Source organism: Sander vitreus, chromosome 1 (assembly GCF_031162955.1).
Source record: "Sander vitreus isolate 19-12246 chromosome 1, sanVit1, whole genome shotgun sequence".
Taxonomy (NCBI): Eukaryota; Metazoa; Chordata; class Actinopteri; order Perciformes; family Percidae; genus Sander; species Sander vitreus.
The window spans coordinates 33,291,753-33,317,211 of record NC_135855.1 but is presented as its reverse complement, the minus strand read 5'-3'; the positions used below and the strand labels follow the sequence as shown (position 1 = coordinate 33,317,211).

Sequence of the window (25,459 nt, the reverse complement as noted above, 5' to 3'; positions counted from 1 at the left end):
TCAAAACACAACACTCCTGTCTGAGCTTGAATGTCACAGTTGCATCCCAACTGCCCAAGTGACTGTGAATGAAAACAATAAGGTTAACATTGACATCTATCTCACTATGTAGGAGCTGTGTAATGAGGCTTTGCTGTGGGTTTTGAAGCCAGATCAATCTCCCCTGCTAAACTGGATGAGATTGGCCCGTTTGAACCACAGAGTATGACGGGTATTTTTGGTGCACTTGTCTCTAATGACAGGGCAGCGGAGTGGGTGGAGGGGGAATAGAACGGGTAAATTTAGCACACTGTTAGGTCTACTATGGCTCAGAGAGGCGGTTATATACCTCCAGAGAAACAACTATTCCCTTCTTTCTTTCAATGTAACAGTACAGTACACAGAGCTATTCCAGCAGAGCTACTCCACACTCAGATTGTTGGTGACATTTCACTTTTTGTAAGTGACTGCAGATAGGAAGTGTCAGAACTATAGAACCTCTTTGGGCTCCTTCATTATGTCTTTGAAACGAGGAAAGAAACAGCTGTTTACCTCAGCTTTATCTTATAGAGTGCAGACAAGACTCTCAGAAGTTACTATGAGACAATATAGGCTGAGCATAGCTCATCTTTCTGTAAGCTTATTGTCTTTTGTGGATCTCAGGTTAAGCAGCATTTGAGCAGGCAGCATTTCAAGCAATAAAATAATGTTGCCTATGACAAACACGGATAAATTCAAATTGGAATTTATCATTATAGATGTTATAGAGGGTTTTGCAGTCTAATATAGGGCTTATGCTTTAGATATTGTCTTTTACTGTTGCCAACTTTGGCCATCTACATTTCCTTAAATAGTTAATGACGAACCACAGAGAAATATTTAAAAAGAGAAGTATAATTAATATACATGATGACACTTATGAAAAAGCCTAACTAAATGAAAAATACACTGTATTAACTGCATTTCTATTAGAGAGTAAGTTTGCATTGGTTGAATTTCCCATGTTGAGAATTTGAGAAAAAAAAGGAAAAGTACACTCACATCACCAGCAGCGAGCAGGGCACCGTTCGCCTCCGCCATGTTCATGTAGTTGTTGTTATTCTGAAACTGAAATGAGAACAAAAAACACATTCAGCTTACAAGTGTCCAGATAAGATCCAGTGCAACTCAAGCTCTCCCCTTTCATAATGGACACCTGTCACTCAAATAGATTGTCACACTTGGCTCTGAATGTTTACACACTGAGTTAACCCCTTTCTCGACGTGCATGAGCATTATTGCTAGGCCATTATTGTGACATGACGAGAGGCACGTGAGAGGCCCAGGCCAATTCAAACCAGGGTAATGAGAATCTGGTCTGGCTATTCAGCTCATATGGGATGGCAATTAAGAATATGTTTGCATCACAAAGCCAAGTATCAAGATGCAGTGGCAGGTTATTAACTTCAAATAAACTATGGGAGAGGGGAGATACTGAGGGGAAATAAGGAGATGGAGAGTGTTTTTAATATGGCTAGAGTACATTTTTGATTAATAGGAGCTTGGTTTTACAATTTATCCGTAACGTATCGTTTTGACATTCATCTATCTTTGTGAAGAATGGGATTTCAACATAAATGTATTTTGGATCTATCCTATATTTTAGTGCAGCAAATAAAAGTGTATTATACTCAAGCATTTACCTGTTAATATCAGAGTTGATATCAGAGTAATAACAGTCACCAGTGGTGATACAATGGTGAGTGACACACTTTAAAGACACATCAGTATATAAGACAATTGATAAGATATTAAAACCCCGTACTTGGGTAAGAAATAACATGTTTTTTCACAACATACCCTGCCCTCCCAACCCACACATAGCCTGCTGGCAAAATGGCAGCCACTTCCTTTCTTTGGAGACACAACCATGCTGACAGGTAGGAACAATGGGACATAGAATGAAGAATTATGGGCTAGCAGCTGGGCCCAGGAGCACAATGCACCTCTCTGTGAGTGAGGGCAAAACACAGCCTACACAGCACGGAGGAGAGTCGCAGTGCGTTTGCGTCTTTATGAGGTTCCACTGAGAACACATTTTCAACAAAGCTCGGCAGTAATCTCTTTTGTGTGTTTATTACAAAGTCACTCTCTTAAAACATTATGAGATGAAGAACTCCAATAGACAGAGAGAGAGAGAGAGAGAGAGAGAGAGAGAGAGAGAGAGAGAGAGAGAGAGAGAGAGAGAGAGAGAGAGAGAGAGAGAGAAAGAAAATGGCTTATTATTCTAGCAGAAGCCAAACAATAGTGGAAACAAATTAAGATCAGAGCGAACTGAGAAGTGCATTAATATATTTTCTAACCCTTTGTGTTTTTTTTCCCCTTCTCCTTTTCTTCTGAGTGGTTACTATGCGAATGTAATTACCGAAAGAACTGCTGCTAATCAACTGCGAATGGTATCCATTAATTAGTCTATGCCCTGGAGAGAGAGTGGGGAATCAGCAGCAATGTTAACAGTGTTATGCACCAATGAGAAAGGGAGTCACAAGCTCTGCTAGCAGTTGCTGAAGCAGGTGGTTTGTGCTGTCTAGGCCTCTTGTGCCGACTTACCTGGAGCTGTCCCACTAAACTATATCTGACTGGAGCACCGGGGGTTTACATGTTTGCCCAAATGCACACACAAATGTATAAAGACACACACACACACACACACACACACACACACACACACACACACACACACACACACCTCAAGTGAGAAACATCTGTCAATAGCTAGCACTCATTCACTTCCAGCTGCGTGTAATTTTGAGACATGACATGGCTGGGTTATGTCAGCCACTCGGCTGGTAATTAACCTTATGCTGGGCTTATCTTGGAAGTGTTACTCCGTCCCTCTTCTTCTTTTAGATAACAAATTGAAGTCTCAGAGATATCCTTCTCTATTCAAGCACTAGGAACATTGTTCTGATTGTGGGGGGAGATATGGCTTCGTGCAGTGCTGTCTCTGTTTCTTCGATCCCTGTACCACTCTGGGTGTGAATACGATTTTTTTAAATAGTTCTCTAGTTCAGGAAAACCTCAGTAGAATACAGACAGATCTGAAATCTTAAAGGACAATTCTGGCGCAAAACGAACCTAGGGGTTAATAACAGATGTGTACCCACTCGATCGCTCTCTGGGACATGTTTTCATGCTAATCGAATGTGTGGACCGCTGATTAGCTTACAACGCTAGTATTCGGGGCACAGGGAAAGTAAAAACAAATTAAACGCTTATTATACCACTAAAAAGGCTCAAAATATCACAACACTTCAACGGTAGCATAATGAGGGTCCCTAAATGTTAACTGAAGCATTGAGAACATTGTAAGTGTTTATTAAAAAGATAGTTTAGAAAGACAGTAGCTCCCAAGACGGCGGCCGCCTGTATACGAGAACGCGACTGTCTTTATAATCTATCTTTTTAATAAACTGTCTGTACACTTACAATGTTCTCATTGCTTTCGTTAACAGTTAGGGACCCTCATTATGCTACCGTTGAAGTGTGGTGATATTTTGAGCCTTGTTTTTACTTTCCCTGTGCCCCGAATACTAGCGTTATAAGCTAATCAGCGGTCCGCACTAGCATGTTTCAAGCTACAAACATATTCGATTAGCATGAAAACATGTCCCAGAGAGCGATCGAGTGGGTACACATCTGTTATTAACCGCTAGGTTCGTTTTGTGCCGGAATTGTCCTTTAATGAAACTTTTAATATAGATGCTTGTATACTTTCCTGCCTGTTGTGTGAAAGAAAACGAGCTGTGAAATGTTTCTGTGTTTGGAGTAGCTTTGTCTCAGGTTCCATGCAAACGTCTTGTTGCCACTTCTTGGTCACACATATTTAGCTCAATTAGCTGCCATGTTGCATCTCACTGGTTCATGTGGATGACAACTTGTAAGTGTTTATAGGGCTGCTTGATTATGGAAAAAATTATAATCGCGATTATTTTGGTCAATCTTGAAATCATGATTATTTAACAGGATTACTCATTGTCTTTTGAAAAGATGTTGCAATTATTGAAGTTAAAAAACAGTGAAACAAATCAATGGTGACATTTGCCTTAATACTTTCCCCTTAAAAATCTGAGTTGACTTGGAAAATGGAATGTTCTTGTGCAAATTATCGTTTTTCTCGATTAGTCTGTTTTTGTGATTGTTAGAAGCCAAAATCTTAATTGCGGTAATTGTACAGCCCTAAGTGTTTATAAATCAAGAAGTGATGTGTCATTAAAACAAACATCACAACTGAGATATGGTTGAAATACATACTGTAAGCACAGACATTAAGCAGATCATATTAGCTCCATTAGAGAGAAAACACAATCAAGTTAAGTCCAAGTGCTAATTAGTGATGTGAAACTCCCTGGGCTCCGTCTCTGTGAGTCATGTTTTATTGTGTTTCCAGGGCCCTTAAGAGCAGTTCCATATCTCCTCCGAGAACTGTGACTAACATCCCAAGAAATGTCCCCAGGCACCGGTATCAATGTTTACCATTAAAAGCTGTACCATGTCGCAGCACAGCCCGGACCGGAGGCCCCAGTGGACGACCAGAGCAGGGAGTGGAGATTATTCCCGATTCATTTTTTGGGGGGGAAAGCCATTTGCTGCTCTTGTTCGCAGCAGTGACGATTGAGTCAAATGCCAGATGAAATTAAGTGTGATTGAAGGGACCATGCAGCAAAAATGGGTCAGTGCAGACAATGAAGGCTCTGTAATTAAAATGATGTGACGAGCTAGACAAGAGCTGCCATGTGAGGGGCCAAACAACCGTGTGTGTGCACAGAAAAGTATTTTGGACTCAGACATGTAACATATATGAAAAGTTGGGGAAATCTGAGGAGTGGAATTACTTGACTTTTTGCAAAATAAATGCTTCTGAAACACAATAAACTGGCCTTAAATATCTAGTAAAGCACTATAGCAACAGCTCAGGCAGTGATGTTACATGCATTCAAGAAACCAGCATCTCACGTCTTCAAATTTCCAAAAAGCAGTCATGTACTACTAGAAGCGACCCAAAGGAAAGCCGTAGAAAAGAGTGCTTTAAAGTAGCGGGGGTAGAAGGCTTTTATTAACAGAGTGAATTTACGGTTAAAGGTGCTCTGTAATATGAGTCGCACTAAGAGCCAGACATGGCTACATGGCAGAGCAAACACTGGGCACTCAGTGTTTTTATTTCTCCTTCTGCACCACCAGCACATTTCTTCAATAACTGTTTAACAGGAGAGAATTAAGAGCTTACATGGGCCCTGATCCTAACGTGAAAAGGCTCCACTCTCTGCATCATCGCAGGCAGACAGAAAACCAAGCAACCTCACAGTGAATGGGATGAATATGAATTTCTAGGTTTTTCCATAAATGCACAGTACCGCCTTTATTTTTTAATTCTAAGTCAAGATAATACTTTAAGGATATTCTTTGAATCATTGTGAAAGCTTTAGTCATTCATTATCAGACAAACCAGTTACAATCACATTCTAAACAACAAACATTTCTGACAGACACCAGTGTAATTTTGATGCTTGATTTCCCCCCCCCCCCCACATTTTAAATCCCAGTGCAGGAATATTTGTATGAAAGAATGTCCAGGGGGAAATAAGATGTTTTACAGCTATTATAGCTAACAAAATTATTTCAACCTCAGGGTGAACACAATATTGCACCAACATGAACCCATCTCATCCCCAATATGATGGAGTAACCACACAGATCCTATCAGTAAACATGAACTGGACAACCAAGATCCACAGAATACACGCCTGAAGGGCCTCTGATAGCACAGCTGCCATCTCTGCATGCATACAAATGGAAAATAAACACGCACTAGCCCACACCTTCTCATCTAAACATTGAATACTGCTTTGTCAATGGTGATTACATCATAAAGAATGACTGGGAAAGATGCAAGATGACACAGCATTTCACCATAAAAAAATAACGTAAATTAGATAATTCTTTTCAAATCACCTTCAAAAGAATGTTTCTTGGTTATAAAGTACAATCAAAAAGTCACAATATCAGTGCTGTCTGTCAGCAGGTAACTAAATTGGACACATTCTTCCTCCCCAATAAAAACCACCAAACTAATTCAATCAAGAGCCCAGGCTTTTCCAGAAACATATCAACTGCTGACAAGCGATTTTACAGTTCAGCTTGAGCTCAGTAATCACAGCCTAGCATGTGTTCTCTGGAACATGACACTTGTGCTAATATGTTCTCCAGTGGTCTCCATAAAACACAGCAATAACACCACAGTTAAAACGCAACCTCCAATCCTGAGAAACCCGCGGTAATTTGCTATGTATTATTTTATGCAATTTCCTTGCTCGGCCTACCACTAGCCAGGCCTCTCGTTCAGTGAAGGGGATTGCAGACTCAAAAGACTCAGTTTCCTGCAAAACCTGGTCAGGCCCTGTTGTAGCCTCTGGAAAAGTTATCTACTGTTTCCCAAGGTCCTCCTCACCAAATACATGCTCATTTACAACCCAATTCAGCATAAACACTCAATGCAGCTGCCTCTCTGGTGATCACAAGGCCCATTCACGCCCAGCAGGCCGTCGTGCATGCAGCGCAGAGCTGACATATCTAGATATAGATCCTCCTATGTGTGCAGCAGTTAATTTGTAAAGCGACTCCACAACACAGCATGTCCACGCAGTCGGCCACAACCTGTGTTCTGATCTGCAGGCTGAATCAATTTGTAATTCAGTTTAAAGCTAAAATCATTACTCCTCCAACCCAGCACTGTCTTCCACCATTAGGACTACTAGTCCTCAACTACATAAGGTAGAATTGAGGGGAGGGTCATTGTAAGCATCTCACTCTTCCTCGGCCTCTCAGTGTGAGTACTATCGCAGCAGTGCAGAGGATCAGTGTAAGAAAAAGTCTGGGCCTAGGTCTTATCCGGGATCTGAATCAAGCTGGTGACAGTTTAGTGCTGATTAGCTCCTCTCTCACACCACACTGACCACTGTGGCCTGAACTAGTGTCATCACAGCTTCCTTTGCTTTAGTAAACATAGTCCTGGAGGAACAGCTTAAACCCTTGCGGAGATATCGAACCTGTCACGAAATGCCATGTTTCCTGGTACGTGTTACGAGAATTATGATGAATCAGCTCTAGGATGCAGATCAAAATTTGGACCTCTCAGTTTTGAAAAGATGTCATCACTAAGGTCTCTAAAATAATGTAAGCAAGAAATTATAGATGGTGGTTGTCATGAGCAAACCCAAAAGCAGAGCCTCTGTTCTTCAAATTACTCTACTGGTCACGAGGCTTGAAACTAAGTTTGCATATCCAACCAAAATGACAAGCTTAACTATCAAAATAAAGGAAAAACTTAAAGTGATTTCACAGCTCACCAAATGTGTATTATATGTTTTCCAAGCCACCCAGTTGTTATGGCAGTGTTGAAAGACAGTAAAAGGCGTGCTATAGTTGGAGCGTTCAGTATATTCCTTGGGGCTAAATTCATATTCAGCAGGGACGCAGTGTACAAGAGTGATAACATGGAGACACAAACAGAACAGCGTGAATCAGCTTTTGTAAGATCTTCGATTTTCTTTTAGTATTTGAGATTGAGATTACTAGGTTTACATACATTAGTGCATACTTCTGGCACAGGCTGCATTGTCGGATCAACATATATTATATAACATGTTAAAATACATGCTGTACATTGTGAAAACACTCTTTGACCCATTGTTTGACCACAGCTGTGCTTGCCACTTTGGCTATTGCATTGAATGAAAGAGAACACAATACCACCAAGTCATTTTGGGATCTTCAGCTATATGTTGTAATTTAATAATAGTCTCCCAATTTAGAAGCACAATTACAGCCTTGCTAGCAGCTATGTCAGGCTGTGCTGTACTTGGGCACAGGCGTCTTTGAGCTAAATGCTAACATTAGCATGTTAACATGCTCACCATAGAAACACGCAGAGGTTTAGCAAGTAATGTTTGATCACAGATGTCTGTACACAATTTCATGGCAATCCATCTAATAGTTATTAGCCATAGAGCTATTTCTGTATGGACCGAAGTGGTGGACCGACACTGCCATCCCATTTTCTCACAATTCTAACATCCTAGGCTTCTCTGTCATCAGGTTTTGTGCATACATGTTGATTTTAAGACTAAACTGTGAAAATAAGGTAACACTTAAACACCTACTTGTTAAGCATGGCCACATCCAACACCATGTTACACAATGGAACTAAAATACACTGAGGTTCACCATAGCTATGTTTTCTCTAAGGCCTAGGACTTGCAAATGCTGCCAAAACAAAGATGGTCTTAGCATTTGTCATAATGGATCCATAGTCTGAGCCCAGAAGTCTCAATAATATGCAGGTCAACATCCAACATCCCAGATTTTTGTCTAGCATTTGAGTCTGCTCTTTACTCTCAAGAGCAAATCCTAAAAGAAAGCGCAAGCTAAATGGGGTTCCATCTTTGATCTGGCGGGGTGCAAAGCCATTGGCCCACAGCCACAAAGGAGCTTAGGCAATGGAGAGGGCCTCAGAAACATGGTGTAGCTTTCTCACAATGGCTGCTGTTGCATGGACACACAGCTCTTGAGGAAGCAACATGAGAAAGGCTTGGCTTGGTGGGGTTGTCTTGCTTTTACTGCTAAGCCATGTCTTGAGGCTGTTTACTCTCAGCAGCTTTGAAGCAACTCCAACTCAAGATGGTATCAGAGGTGTGGATTTTAACCAAGCTTATTCTGCAATGCTTTCCATTCTTCACTAAAGAGCAAGAGGCTGCTGTAGGGTTAAGGAAGCTAACAATAAAAAAAAGTACATGGTTAAATGTCATACACGAGAAAAGCAGCTTTCTGGTACTAGAAACGGGTTCTTCTTGGTGGCGCAAATAGTGATGTTTCGCTACTTCTCTTGGTTTGTCAGATGGCTAAGAGCTCTGTTACTTGAATTCACATAAAGCTCTATTGAAAGCTGCTGGGAGTTGAGTCCTCTCTTATTGCTCTAGCAGCACAGATGCATTTTTCTATTCCCTGTACTGCTGTTACTGGCTAATACACTCATTATAACCGGCTTTCGGAATGTGCACAGTCAAGAGCTTTTAGTGATGGGCTCAACACAATCCTCTATTTCTTATCTAGTGATGGCAGTAAAGGGAAATATTTGGGCTACAATGGCTAAGATAACATATTTAAATCACAACAATTAAGGCAACAATATCAAGCTTCAGTAAAGGCTTAATGCATAGTATAGCATACTTTTGGACAAATTGGCCTAGTGACTAGCTTGGTTCTGTTAAATTTATTTTGAGTTCAATGATATAAGATATATAATGATATCAACCCAATCTTTATAATGAAACATTCTCTTTCTAGGGGCTGTGACATTTAAAATAGGTTTCGGAAATCCTTACAAAAATACTTAAAAACTATACCGTAGCTATGTGTGCAGCCATCTGGATGTTTAAAATATAAAGTGTATTTGTCTCCTCCAGTTATGTGTTGATCAGAAAGTCCAATCCTAGATTTTAAAACCCTCCTATGTGTACAGACACAAAACCTTTCAAGTCGGTGTGTCTTTTCTGATATTAGTACCATAAACCCACAGTAAGCATTTAAACAAACAGTTGTTCAATCTCTATAAATCTGAAAAACACAAACTGCTGAGTGGTGACTCATATATCAGTCTATTATATACTACAGGGCTGACTGTATTAAACAAATGGCTAGGCCTGCAGCTGGAAAAGAGAGGCAATATAGATAGAGCAGAGGTTATTGTCTAATTTAAATCTTGGCTGCTTTCCCAGAGCTGTGCCACATTCCAATTTGTGGCTGTGTTGCTTGGCGCTACTGACAGAGGTCCGGCTGCAAATACTCTCGGGCTCCTCTCCAGAAATGTGTCTTCAAACTGACAATCAACAAGTTGGCAGAGATTAACGATTAATGACGGGGGCATATTAAGTGAAATAATGAAGATGCACACATAGATGTTGTGTTTTGTACTGTTTCTGCACGTGCCTCTTCCCCCTCCCCCTGTGGTTGCAATAATGTATCTATAATCATAATGACTTGATGTGCTACAACAAAGGCTCATAAAGAAAGCCAGTGCATTGCGCCTGTAATGTCTTTGAGTTCCATAATGAAACAGCAGCTGGGAAAGACATCTGTGAACACATAGCAGTTACAGAATGGTTGAGCAGGCTCTTAAAAACAATTAGCTATTTCATGCATTTTCTTCTTGGCATACTATTGTCCGTTCATCTGGTAGATTGACAGCACACCAGGACATCATTAGCAAACCTGACGGCTGTTGAGTCACAGACATTGTTTTTCTTGTGACAGCAACCATCAGGCTAAGTGCTTCACTAATGTTTTTAGCAGTATCTAAACTCAAAATGTCACTTTAACATTTCCTACTTCAAAAGCAGTGCGAGCTTAAGATACCAGCTTTGAATAATTACAAACACTAAGCTTCAACTTTGATTCCATATCATTGCGCTGACATTTAAAAAGATTCAGAACAAAGACACACTACACATCTTTTAGTCATAACGCAAAAAACGATTCCTTTCCTCTGTGTGAAATGACAGGTTGGAGATCAAAGGCACACAGAAACCAGGAAGTCTGCTCTGTTTTGAAGTGGTTCTTTTTTTAAGAGAATGAGGTAAGTTAGCAAAGTGTTTTTTTTTTCTGTATTTGAGCCTTGACCTCTATTTTAGGACCATGCTGTGACTTTTTTCACTAAAATAAATAAATGACAGCAGGGTACAGTCTGCTCTGCACTCACACCTTCCCATGCACATGTTCTCCCATCACTTTTCATTTCTCTTCATTAGGCCCATGTTTGACCTGCTTCTCCATTCTCCAGTATATATAGTCTGCAGAGAGCATCAGAACGTGTGATATTGTAGTCTCAAATCTCCTGGTACCATGTTGTTTATATGCAGAGGTGAGGAACAACAAAATGTAAATAACTTGTAACTAACACAACCAAACCTTTTATATTCTAAAATACATATACAAGATGCATGAGTGATCCAATGAATCAACATGTAAACAAAGCTTGTTTACATGTTGTAAAGCACATGCTGGAAATAACTGACTGCAGCTTTAACTCAAAGTGAGAAACAGAATTCCCACCATCAACTTGTCATCAGCTAATTCACCTGGAGCCAGAGGAGGGAGATTCACTGGACACATAGTGAGAGTTAATCTCTTCATTCATCTTTGCTAAAGAGATCGACCCAATTAGCTTGCCACATTGACTGACAGCCCTTGTGTTTGCTTTTCTACCTCAACTTTTTTCCCTTCTTAAATCAGGAGTTATGCAGTTTATGCCAGCTCCAGCTGAAGGCCTCTAGAATTTTTAAAGGGTACTGTACAACAGTGAAATAATCATGATGTCTTTATTCAAATCTGTCGAGTCTGAAATATTCACCACTGCAATTTGCTGTGACTGATTAGCCAATGAAAGGGTTGCTTGGGGATAGCTCTCCAGAGTTCTGTAATTGAGCGGATTTGACTTGGGAGAGGTTTTTTCTGCTGATAACTACACACATTCTCCTTTTTAATGTACTTTTCTTTTTTTAGCCTCTCCTAAGAGCCAGTGCATATCAGAATTATGACACTTACAGAAACAGCAGTATGTAGGACAGTTCATATTTTGATTGCTGTCACTAGAAAATGGGATTCCACATCGTGTTCCGTCTGATGATTTACCAAAGTGTCTCTGGTTGTAGCCCAGAGTCCAGTCAGTGTTAGTTGGCCTGGTCGCTGCAGAACTGTCAGATGTAGAAACTCAAAGATTAGGGACACCAATGGCCCTTAGAAACGCCACCGTTGTCCCTGACATCCCACAATACACTCGATTGATGCAAACCTATGTGTGCCACTAGTAATTTTGTATTACAAGATATGATGGCTCAAAAATGCTAATGAGATATGCCATATTCAGTTATATTTTAAAGTAAGACTCCTTACAAATCAAAAGTTAAACCAAAGCAATTAAATGCATCACTGCACAATATTAATGTTAGCAAGACTTAGATAGACGTTTAACTGATATTACTAAGTTATTACTTAGTTTGCTGCATTTATGACCCTTTCCTTCTGCTAATGTTACACTACATTTTAACATGTACCATTATTTTATCATTTTTACTAGATGCCACAGTTGCAACTGTTTAACAAACATAGGATACATAGGATCACTTTAAATAGCTTTAAATAATTACTGCCATCCTTTCACAAGTCACACCTAATATATGTTGATAAGTGATGACCTGTGACAGTTTGACAAAAATATAGTTATATTCTGTAGCTGGCACATACATGAGGCTTAAAAATGGATGATAAATAGTGCACTGAAAAGGGTAAGCCATTAAATAATGTCTAATAATAATGAGCTGTTTCATTATAATCCTGTTTGGGTAATTAAGAGATTAATATGTCAATGCTGGTTTTGGCAGGTTCTGCTGCCAGGAACGGCTATATTTACCACAGTCCTTGTGCCACAATGCACTGAAAACAGCTTTCTTCCACATTAAATCTCATTTATATTGTTCAGAAAAAAAAGAGATGCTGTTATTCTTTTCTAAAACACACCACTAATGCTCTGGGGCATGATTTGTCATTGTTATTCAGTGCTCGCTCACCTAAAACATGATACTTTTGGATTTTAATTAAGCACCAAGGTATGTCCCAAAGGGGTCCTGGCTTGGCAAAGGAAACTGCTTTGATTGATGTACTACTTTGTTGTGCTTGCCTGTTATGAGAGACTGTGGTGATAAATGAAAGAACTGGGCAATTTTTTTTTTTTTTGTTAATTAGTTCTTTTTAGGAATGTATTCTTGTGAAAATATCAATACCCGCTAATAGTGAGGATGTACATAAAGCTGTCTCTTCAAGTCATCTCCTCAGCTCACAACAATCAAAGATAAACCAGTGACTATGTTAGGATTGGATAAATTAGGACTCTTACTGTAAGCTGGGTACAGGTTGATACATGTTGAGCTAAATTTGATGACAAACCCTAACTAAACCAAGAACAGCTGATAGGATATTACCTCGGTGTGTTCAGTTGCTAACAGGATCATATATCTCTTCATGCATTTACATGCAGCCCCCATACTAACCCCCTCCATACAGCAGCAAATAGCTCAAATCAGCAATTTACTTAAAATACAGTACTATTTGCACAATAGTATGGGATGGCTTTTCAATAGCAATTGTATTCAAACACCATTTTCTGGCTATTAGATGAGTAATTATCAGCAAATATTGTGACACAATTCCTAAAGCAGAAGTGTATATATTTGTCAATTATAAAAATGCCTTTAAGTCATCTGGGTATGATATTAACACAGCCTTTTATTCTATTTATAAAGTAAATATGATTTTCTGGTTGGACATACAATGCACAAGCCAAAACAATAAACCACATAAAAACACAACAAAACTACAGGTACTGTACAATGATTTGTGTAGTAATGAGAAGCTAAACACAGTTCAGATACATGAACATCATATTGCAGGTAATGTAGCTTACATGTTCTATAACATCCCAGATGTATTATACTCGTTAGCCAAAGCTAATATTGTGGTTTCTCTTTGTAGATAGGTATTACTTATTCAGTAATCGTATAGCGTGGACAGCGGCCAGTTTTCAATATAAGACTTTAAAGTATTGGCAGGAGTATAATCCAGTCTAACCAGGTGTAAAATATGCAGCTGTTTGTAATAAAAGGCCACATGCCCGGCAATAACAGATGACAAATACATAAGTGATGTAATAATGTTCAGACAATCATCTTTTTAATGCAATCTGGTTAGAAAAGCACTATAGCTGTTGATTGTGTAATGGTGTCGAGTTTCTTTCAATTTGTATATATTTAAGTTTCTCTGGATGAGTGTCAGCTGAATGACTTATTGATGTAACTGACTGATGTAAGACCTCATCTTGTCCTTCTGTGCCACATAGACAAATCAAAGCAGTAGCTGAAGATGAAAGTGAAGATGGTTAGACACCTCAGTGACACAAGAACGGTTACAGAGAGACAGACCTTGTACAAGATCTGCTCTCCTAGATGAGTATCAGAAGGTAATGGAGTCTCGAAACTACAGGGGTGCTGCAGGATCGCTACGATTAGCTAGTGGAACTGCTGAAGGTCACCACTGCAGAGCTGAGCAGCCACAGGCCCTCATAAAACCATGCAGCGTATCATTATTTTCAAAGTGTTTCATTATGGACGGTTAACCTTGGCTAACTCCGACCTCACACTTTAATCAGCTGCCTGTTATGCCTTTGAAACAGTGTAATCATTCAGCTTCTCTTCTTGTTCATCAGCGGGACAGACACAAATATTGTGGAGCAAAAAAGGGAGAAATCCCTTTCCCTAGGCTGTGCAGGTATTTGAAAAGTCACACCGGGAGTCAGAACCTCCAAAAATGAGGAACTAGATCAATTTCCTTGGGAGGAATGTCATTTGAAAGAATCGTCAGTGGCCGTCCAGGGAGCAAAACCCTGCCAAGGCTGAGGCCTCACTGACCTTAATCTTGTTTCTACTTCTGCCATCCCGCACTGTGACCACATGTGAGAGAGTCCACGAGCCAGCAGAAACACACACACACATCACAATAAACAAGGACATGCTGTGAATGAGCCTCGACTTCAACTCCCTATAATATCTGAAGTCGGCTCAAGAATTTCATGGACCCCATTCATGATCCCAGTTGAGGTTTCAAGGACTGGACCTTTATTATATGGCTGGAGCTTTTACTGAGGTCATGTCCATTGTTCCTTTTGATTATGTAATTTAATAAAAACTAGACATATTCATGAATACTGCATGATTTTCATACAACTGAAAATCTGACATAAGAATCCTCAAAGCAGTGATACCTAAGTAACATGTTGAGAGCTTTGCTCATTCAAATGAAAATAATTGTTGGGCAATTATAGCCAAACGAATGATGTAAGAGTGATGTAATGAGTCAACAGTGTCTTCTAATAATTGTGTTCTCTGCAAAACCTCTTTTATGTGTCTTCCCTACAGTATCAGGTCCTGGCAACTAAAGCATCATTCCATTTGTATGGTTATGTTTAGGCAACTCAAAGCACTTGGTTGAGGGTTAGAAAAAGATTATGATTTTAGATCAATATTCAGATCAGTGCTTCTTGACTCATGCTTTAAGTCAGATTTCCAGTCTACACAGAGACAAAAGTTCTTTATAGTGAGACATTTTAAAATGGTTGGTAGTAATGGAGTAGTAGTTGTTGAATAGCGTTAAATGAACTTTTTCTCTACAATGGATCCAAAGACATTTCTGACAAAGTATAGGGAAGACAAAGGGCAAACCTATTCTTCTAAGAACAGCGGTTTTATTCCCCTCCGGGACTTTACGGTACATCGAGACTAGGGATGTCACGAGAACCGATACTACCGACACCTTCCGGTTCTAAAATGACAAAACACCGACGATGCCCATTTTTTTGAAGCACCGTAGGCACCGTTAGCGACGATGCCCGTGTTAGCAGCATCGGTGCTGCGCCTCTTCCGGAACTGAATGGGGCAGTATGCGCTTCAGAGTGTTCCAGTCGATACATTCAGAAGAAGGAGGTCACGAACAAGTGGCCGAAGTCACGTCCTAAAATATGAACGAGAGTCAACTCTACCCGACCTAAAAAACAGCTTGTTCACTGCAAACTCACAGTACTCTCTTTCCAATTTACAGCCCCCCTCTCTTGGCTTCAAATAACTCACCGTTGTCGGCTACGGTCGCTGAACAGGCTACACGTTGTAAACAGCCGTGGCCCACTTGCCTGCTCCTCCGGTAACATTAGCCGTTCGCAGGGTTAGCATGGCGGCGTTAGCCACGGTTAGCCAGGACCAGTAGGGTTCACTTTACTGGCAGTGACTCAATTGTTTTTGCGAGTAACCAACTCGGGTACTCTAGCTATATCATTCAATGTGAGTACATGAATATTGAAATGACATAAATGCCCGTCCCTTGTAGCCGTGATAAATTAGCCTGAAGCTAATGCTCAGCTAACTGTTCAGGAGGAAATTAGCCAACTCGGCTTCCTTTTGGGCTCTAAGCTGTCTCCATCTTTCAAATACATCTCCAATATTTGCCCGGGTTTGTAACGTCTCTGCTCACACAACTGTTAGAAACACTGTTGTTGTTTTTGCACAGAAGCCTACCTTTTGAAAAGATGCCTGGAAGTCTGGAATGTGTCTGGGGACAGTAGTTGTTGCACTATGACCATTAATTGCACTTTATTATATTGTTCTATGCTCTATTGCACGTTTTGTATGTCTTGTTATGACATTTTGATATTTTTAAAATATTTTAATAAAGAAGTTCATGTTTCAAGTTAAAGTACATGGAATCTTAGAAAATCCTTTTTTTTACCGTGGTATCGAAATCAGCATCGAGAATCGTGTTATTTTACTGGTATTGGCACCGACTACTGAATGTTTGGTATTGTGACACCCCTAATCGAGATAATCCTCCATCAGTGGACTGTATTGAGATCTTGATATCATCATGAACATGCATCATGGCTAAAGACAAAAGTATACATGCCAGAGAATATCAGTCTAATGCATGTATATAAAATATTCAATCAAACGGTGGCAGGGTGAGATGGCAGTTCTCCCTTCTAGGAGACTATTAAAGCTCATTTAGGTGGAGTGGGGGGGGTGGGGAGTGGGTTTATAGGCTGCAGTATTATTGCTACGGTAGAGTAACTGCTGAGACAGACATTAACATTATCCAACTGGCACAAACAGACTTTATGTTTGAGGAGTGTTCGATAATCACAGCTATCTAGAAGACACTAATATACACATGAACACAAAGGAAACACTGCCCGTAAGCAGCAAATAAATCAGTCTATTTTTTTAAAGTTAGGTTTTAAAGTGATGCTTACAGTTTCGTTCTGATAAAACAGGTTGCATTTAAAGTAAGTACTTCTCGAACTCTGCATCAGTTGGTTCCAACATGCCATCTATTTGACCATTCAAATAAAACCCCCATTATTTAAGCGCTTTGTTCAACGGGTCTGAGGGATATTTGCACACCTGCTACTATTGTCAGTCCTTTTAGTGCAACCTGGTAACACGATGCATTATGGGAATGTGTCACATAGGAGGGGGCAGGTGAAAAGGGTGGATTAATCACACTGTGTAACATGTAATACTACAAACATCTGCAGCCCATTCACCTCTAATGAGAAATATATTCACATTAAACTTGACACATGAACAATTGCTGGAACACTGACTAATATTTCTATAAGCAGGCTGCTTTAGTTATAATAGTCACAACTAAATTGGAGTATAGAGAGAAATCCTACACCCAGACAATAATTCTTATTTGGCTGACAGGACTAATTACTGTTACAGGACTAATATTTAACTTTTGGAAATGTTATATTCTGCATTTATCCAATTGGAAGCTGACTTAAAAGCAAATAGCAGGAACAGCTGGAGGAACAAAGTCTAATATAGAGATAGCAGCAACGAATTCAACTAGTCCAGCCTAGCAAATATTACCCATAACTGTTTGAGACGGACATTTGTCATTGGCCTATGCTCCTCGAAAAGAGCTTAGGAGAAGAGCGTAAGTCAAGCAAGTTAAAAGCAAAGGAAAACAGCTGAATCGTTTGATACAGTCTGTGAGCCCATTAAGAGAATTGGACATTAGATCTATGAAACAGGGAATGGCTGCCTCTCTGGAAAGCTTTAAAAATGAATGTGTCTAAACAGCGAGGCTAACCACTAAAGGGACACAACACTTATTGAATCAGCCAACCAGAAATGATTGACTGGTCCTTTTGAAAACTGCTTAATTCATGGTAAAAGCACTTTTCTGGGGCAGAGGGAGTTCTCCCTTTCCTTTTAATAAGTCAGCAAGGTTGAGGCTGTCAAAGATGTAGTGAGCCAAAACCAGATTAAAAAGGTTTATCATGGTGGAAAAAATACATCTTGTGGGGGCCTGCTTTAATTCAAAGAGACACAGTATTCACATAAATATGACTCTTTCAAACTCCTAAAGGAGGTTAATTTGACCGTTGACCTTACAAGATAAACTAACACAAGCAGTAGATTTACTATCTTCCATGTCAATACAGTATATACAACTTAGCCAAACTTGAAGTGTTTTTGGTACTCGAATCAAGAGGTATCTTAGCCTTATCTTAAGATCATCCAATCCTAAAACTCCCTCACTGCCCTTAACAGTGTCATCTACTCTTCTTCTATAGGGACAGACTGATCTCAATAAGTGGCGTATGTATGACACGCCAATTCGTATGCCATTATTGGCATGTTATCAAGACGCATAATTGCTTTTTAGTGTGTTTATCAACGCCGTTTGGCCTCTATTGACTTACATTACCTTGCGATTGCGTGTCAATTTACGCCGTAGCGAGTAGTATGAAAGCCTGAAAATCCGCATAGGGAAGTTGGTTGGGGTGATGGATGGGTCAAACAACACAGGACTTTCACCCAGGAGACCGGGGATCATGTCCCACGTGTCACATTTCCTAAACCCAACCATCGCTTTCTTCTTTTCCTAAACCCAACCGTCCGAAAAGCGATTATGCGTCTAGATAACACGCCAAAACAGCATACGAATTGGCGTGTCATACATACGCCACTTATTGAGATCAGTCTGCAACCCGTCCGCAGTATGGCGTAGACATACACGCGGAGAGCTCTACGTGCTGTATACGGCGTAAACATACACGCGGATAGCTCAAAATGCATACAGATAACACACCACTTGGCTTTAGAAAGTGGCGTGTATGTTTACACGAAGTCATGATGTCACGTTGATAGGGAGCTGCAGGTAAGGTTAACAACTTTTTCATACTGCACTGTACTGCATCTAAACTATCTACTGTGAATGTGATGATCAGAAATTAGAAAAATAAATGTTGTTAAAGTGATCACAAAGAGAACTAATATTCACTTACAGGACAAAAATAACTATATAACTATACGCTGAAAACACTACAACTCGTTCATGACTTTGGATGTCAACAAACATTTTTTCCTCAGGCACTTACATAGTTTGATGGATGATGTAGTGATGTGTTCAAGATCACAATCCAATAACAAATGTGCCTCTCCTGTGGATTCATCCTCTTTGTATCACTGAAATAGACGTTTCTGAAACAGCCAGGCAGCTACAAATAGTGGACACTTTCACTGCCATTGTTAATCCTAAAGGAAAAAACATAAAATGATATGCACATGGTTGGCCTACTGTGTGAAGACATTCAACATTGAAGCATGTTTTTTTTGATTGGTTTTACACTGGAGCTCCAATTTGTCCCTGGTTATAAGATCACAACCTGAGGCCAACTCACTACAGCGAGATGTTCTTTGTCTACAAGAGTGTGAGGTCTGCCTAAATGAGCCACGCTGAGTAATGTACATGGGGATGTAATAAAGTGGATCTATGAGCAGTGATGGCAAGATTACAGAATGTCTTTACAAGTGCTGATCTGGGTAATGGTCTATGTCTGTCTAAGATTTCAGAGCCTCTCATATCCACCTCATAAACAAAGCAGGCAACCTGGTCTTATGTTCCCACAGGTTCAGACTGTTGGTTCAGATCATCAGATTGTAGTGGTAAAACAAGTTGAAATGAAACTCAATGGGACTTAGTTGGTGTGTGTGTGTGTGTGTGTGTGTGTGTGCCATTATGTCCTCATCTCAACGTGATCAACAAAATAGAGTGACAGCTGTGATAATGTGGTGCCACAATAATCAGAAACTATTAGGCTCATAATTTAATACAAGGCTGCTATAGCTCTTGTTTGGGTCGCTTCTTCAGAAGTGATCCCTGTGAACCCCTTAAAAGTCAGTTTTTGTAAACATTATATAGTTTCCACCAATATGTCTCTATTGATACCTCATCAGTGTATGCTATCATCCGCTTTGTTCAGTTTTAAGACATCGTGCAGGAAGTGGAGAGCTGTGCATTAACAAAATGTTAACATCTGCCCTGTGGAGACGTATGTGTAGTGCAGATTGTCAGACAGAGCAGTCATTCATGGAGGCAGAAACTCCAAGTAGAGTGTGTCTTCAAGCAGGCGGACTAAAATTAACACTGTCTATCTCAGTGGGAAAATTAGGTGTTTAATAAATCTAAATCTCCTGACAAGCTAAAATTAAAAGACTCAGCAAAAAACATCAGCTATTCACTTCGTGGACATTTAAACATTTAACATGCACCTTGAAGTCATATCCATCAACTGCTGAGTTTGACAAAGCAGACAGCCTCTGAGGTTCCACCCCTCAACAGACACACACACACACACACACACACACTTAAAGCTGTGTTTGGATATGTTTAGAATGTGTGTGATGAAATGGCACCAGCTGTGTACACTGGAGAGATGCACCAGGCCCCCTGGTTGAGCAGAGTGTTAACCCCTTTCCTCCCGATGAAGCAGAAAAGACAGCAAAGACAAAAGAGTCCTGGCCCACCATGGTTTGGACACAATAACAGGTTATTGCCCAGGGGTTTGTTGCTGTGGAAGTACATTACTTAGGGTCCTTCCCTCAGTTCTTTAAATCTTTGTTGTATTCCTACATATGCATGGGTCAGTATGGCCCACGTGAAACATGAACAGGCTTCTGTTTCACCTATTTTACAGGCTCAATAAAATCCTCTGATAAGTTGTTCAGTTTAAAAAAAAAAAAAAAAAAAAAAAGGCTAAACTATGTACAGCAGTAGAGGATTTGGCTTACTATAAAGTGCTTGAAGTTGTAATTGTTAAATTTAGACCTGGTTGATTTGGCAACAAGCGTGGTCACTGTGCGGTTTAATACAAAACCAAACACACCTTGAGCAGCTACTTTGTCAGAAATACTCCAGGAGAGCAACTGGTGCCTTTGTTTACTGCGCAACCAACCAAACTATTAAACGTTGTTATAATAAAGAAGTCAGCCAATAATGATTACAACCACAACATGATTGCTTGCTGAACATGGCACGAGAAGTTTTCAACAAAAGCACGGCACAGCAAAGTTGGTTACCTTGCTGAGGAGTTGGTGATGTGCAGCCTGTTGTTTGCAGCTTTCTGATTAAAAATATATATGCACCACAAAGTTGTATGTCCCCTTACAGCACTTAACATCAACAGTAATACAGTAGGTCACACAGGATGATTTCAGGTTGCACCTTTCCATCTACAATGTGCTATGTTTGCCGATGGTCTACTTACTGCAATAGTGCCATTGAAACACTGATGTAATTCAAAGAATTATGATGTCTCAGTATTGGTATTAGTTTTGCAAATAAACCTCAAGTGTTAGCACCACTGCAGGTGAAGAGTTTGTATTAACATCTGTTGGTAATTTTAGTCTCTCTCTGCGCCTGGAGGTAATGAAAGCCCACACTAAATGGTTACTGTATCTGAAACATTATTAAACCTTAAAAGAAAAAAATAGACCAGATGGTCATAAATATGAGAATAACACTGGGTCCCTTTCATGAAACCATTAAAGTCAATCACATTTGACTTTTACAAATACCAAAACCAGTCAAATCCAAACAGCTCCTTGTCTTTGGTTGATGCTGTGCATGACTGAGGAGTTTGCCCAGAGAAACCGCATAACTTTTAACTGTCTCGCATCACTGGCATCACCAAAATAAGAAATTGGACAAATGAGCACTAGATGCCCATGTATTCATTTGATCTTTTCCTTTCTGTTCTCTTATACATTCTTCTGACTACAACCAGGTGTTTTTAAACGAGCCAAAGAGTCAGTAAATCCAAGAGTCATAATTACAGATAAATTAAAAACCATGCAACTTGAAGTATTAAACTAATCAGTTAAAGTAGGGGCCTTGGCAGTGCCCTTAAGCATAGCTGATAAGTGTTCAAGCTTAAGTAAAGCTAGTTTAAGAGAAGCGGACCCTGCTGTGACAGCCCTGTCCCCCACCTGAAAACTCTTCATTTAATGGTAAAAACTCACACCAACATTTGCTGTAAGGAGAGGGTTGTGTTTAATTCTACCAGATTACAGCAAGTGATTTTTCCTTGAATTTATATTGAGTATTATTCAGCTGTGTGAAGTTGTGGCATGTTTCTCTCCAGCACTGCTGTTTCCCCTTCATCTCCGTGCCAAAAGAAACAGGCAGCTTCATTAGTCATGACTGCAGCACCTAATTAAGTTTGTGCCACTCGTTTGGATTTTTCTGTAAATTTAAAAGAATCTCTGATGTCTCAAAGCGCCTCTGGGCCCTTCTGTCTCTGTTGTCATTAAAATTGAACATGTCCTGTGCCAGCGATTTGAGGGGGTATGGTTTCAAATCAAAACTGTGAATCTAGTGAAAGTTTTGCTGTTTGCACAAGGGGCTGTTACTGCTTATAAATAGATTAAAGATGTAATGTCTCAGTTCTGTGGGACTTGAACAAATGCCACATCTTATGGATGACTAACCGCTCTGCATTGTGCTACATTTCAGCGAGCTGATTCAACTAAATTGGAGGCTTATTTGGAAGATGCATGCGAAAGAGTGTTCGCCATGGAAAGGCATTGTAATTAGCATAAAAAGCATGCTTTGTACTCTGCCTCTCTCTCTCTCTCTCTCTCTCTCTCCTACATAACTGGTGGCGATACTACCTTCTCACCACCCTCCCTCTTTCTCCTTTTGCATTGTAGCCAATTACTGTTACAGATGGAATATTTCCCTTGACCTGGGGAATTTACGAGCAGGAATAAAATCGCACTTCGACTCTTACACCAATTCAAAGCAATCTAGTTAAAATGTATCAAGGCTGATGAAGACATGATGAAATTGGGCACAAATGACAACTTGGCCACATGACAAAGAGCTGATGAAACAGTCAGACAAACCTGGTAACTGTTTTGAGCAGCATCAGATTGCAAGGGCAAACAGCACTATAGGGCTGAATAATTTGAAAGGGATGGGGGTGGGGGGGGGGGTGTGTGTGTGTCACAGAGAAAGATGGGGGATGTAGGCGCTACCATTGTTTAAACTTTGTAAAAACAGCACGCTGCGGTTGTGTCATTAGTCTGTCACAGTGATGTTCCCTCTTGCAGTGGTACAAGGGAGTCACGCTCCCAATAGATTATGGGCCAGATAGTTCAAGTGTTACATCACTGACAAAATATCACAAACTATCATCTGTGTTTTAACATAACCTCTGCCTCATGTTAGAGTGTTAATAAACTTGTCATACCTCAGCAATGGTCTTATTCACAGCTTAGAAACAGGACTGCTTGTATACAGATGTAGGGAAGTGAATAAATCGACTTGTGAAACAATGCTTAAAAATAGGCTGTTTAACCAAGAGCAAGTCGATAAAACAGTGTTGTACATGTGGCTGCCTCTCTGGGTATGCCAGTCAGGGGTTTACTGATGCCATGTTTGAGATAAGTGCACAACAGCGCAATGGTGACAATGAATGCATTCATTCTGAACAGATAACAAGTGTGCTGTCTATATCTCTTTCTGTATGGTTGTGTTTCTGTGCAGAGCTGTAAAGTTAATTTCCAGCACTATCTCCAAGAGCTATTAACAGCAACCCTGATGTGCTGAATCTAGTTATATAAAGTTGTAATGAGTGGGAATGGAGAAAAAGAGTAACTCACTAACAAATTGACATGCCAAAGGGTAAACACGTGTTTGTAAAACATGGTATTTAACTGCTTTATTTGGGTCTTGTAACATGATCACAGCCCCGCAGAGCATTTTATTTGACACTAGATACACTGTAGCCTATAGCCTAATACTTGCATCACATTCTAATGTGTCACTGATGTTTAGGAACATGTAACTGTATAGCCAACAGCGCCCATGAATGTGGATCACATCACTCTGGTGAGAGTTTAGCAGTGCAGTGTGGCCGGTCTGAGCTGGACAAAAGTACCACTGTTCCACTACACTTGTCTTGTGCTCTCATTTCCATTATTAATACACAACAGCAAAGTTTGTGGCAGGAGAGGGAAGTATTAATTAAGCAACTCCGAAAAGACCGTCATCATTAGTGGCTTAAGTCAGAGGGAAACAAGTGGAGGCAACTCATAAGACAATGAAACTCGTTAGTTTTAATTCAACTTAATTTTAGATAGATGTTCAGTCATTAGGACTGGAGCAGCGTTACTGGAGTTACGTCGCACTCATGGTTTCAGCACCAGGGTGGTCACACAAGCACAAAACTAGACTACAGCACAAAACAAGATGGTTTTCTCACCTTATTGAAGTTGTAGTAGCCCAAACAGTGGGCAAAATCCAGGTTTGGTGGTTCTCCTGGAATAGAATTCCCACCAGCAGTCGGATAAAATCTTACATCCATGATGTGTGAGGGAGCCGCGCAGCTGTAGCCTACTCTGCACGGAGATCAATTTGTTTCTGCCGTTTACAATCCCAGCGCACAGAGAGAGAGAGAGACGGAGAAATAGAGGCGGTAAAACTGACCCAAGCTTTGTTGGGGTGAATGAGACACTGCGTTTGGGGGGAAAAGGCTCGGGTAAAGTTTCGATATTCCTCTTCTACACCTGGTTCAGCCGCTTCATCTCTGAGGAAGCCCACATGAAGGTTGGACTGAGCCGAATGGGCTGTCCGTCAAGCAGCAGTAGACGCTGTGTGCCCATGCATTTACACACAGCTGCTCCTGTATACAAAGAAGCCACGAGACCGGCGACTGAGCGTGTGGGTCCACCTCCTTTTCCTCCCCCTTCAGACGCAGAAAAAAGAAGAAAAAAAAATTAAAACTGTAACAAAGTGGTAATGATAACCACAAAGTAAGCCCGCACGTCAAAACAGTACCGTACTCAGTGTGTCCGTGTCCTCCGCTGTGCCTCTCAGAAGTTTTTTTTTCTCCAACTTAGAAAACTAGTTGGTGAAGCAGTTTGAGTAAGCTAGCTGGCCGCACGAGCCCATCTGCTAAGTACAGTGATTTGAGGGTTTGTAAAACAAGAAAAAAACAAAACTCCACAGATGGTGCAATTAGTGGATATGATGTAGTGCACTGAGTGATCGAGTTCAGCCCTCGGCTCTGCCTGTCGTAGTGATGAACAAGGCAAAATGTGTGAACACGGCAGCCACTCCCCAAACACAATAAGCCACTCCCATGAAAACACTGCATGTAAGTCCATGTGACATATTAGCACATGATAATTAAAATTACAGGAGTTTTTGTTTTTGTTGCATGCTTATGTGAATTGTATTCTTTTAATCCACATATATTACCACATCATTCTTTTCTGTGTTTTGTCTGAGCACCAATTTTAAAGTGATTCTAGTCTATAGTCAATGGGGAATGCTTTTAATAAGTATCTTATAGGCTAATCTATATCATATGTTCTTTGTTTTATGGCTGTTATTACATATTCAGTGACCGGATGCAACTTTATATTTCTTCTGTTTTCACTTGCATCATCAAATGCTAATGCTAACAGCAGACTTTTTGATGATGCAAGAC

At 40.2% G+C, this 25,459-nt stretch overlaps 1 protein-coding gene across 1 annotated transcript in view; it reads right to left on the bottom strand.

The window, feature by feature from the left end:
- The window catches only part of tox3 (TOX high mobility group box family member 3), a 42,147-nt gene extending 17,116 nt beyond the window's left edge, over positions 1 to 25,031 (bottom strand). The window contains exons 1-2 of the mRNA XM_078252959.1: positions 24,230 to 25,031; positions 1,021 to 1,086 (exon numbers count right to left, since the gene is read on the bottom strand). Coding sequence (XP_078109085.1) covers positions 1,021 to 1,086; positions 24,230 to 24,331 — 168 coding nt within the window. The 5' untranslated portion in view covers positions 24,332 to 25,031. The remainder of the gene's footprint in view (positions 1 to 1,020; positions 1,087 to 24,229) is intronic.
- Positions 25,032 to 25,459: the final 428 nt, after the last annotated feature.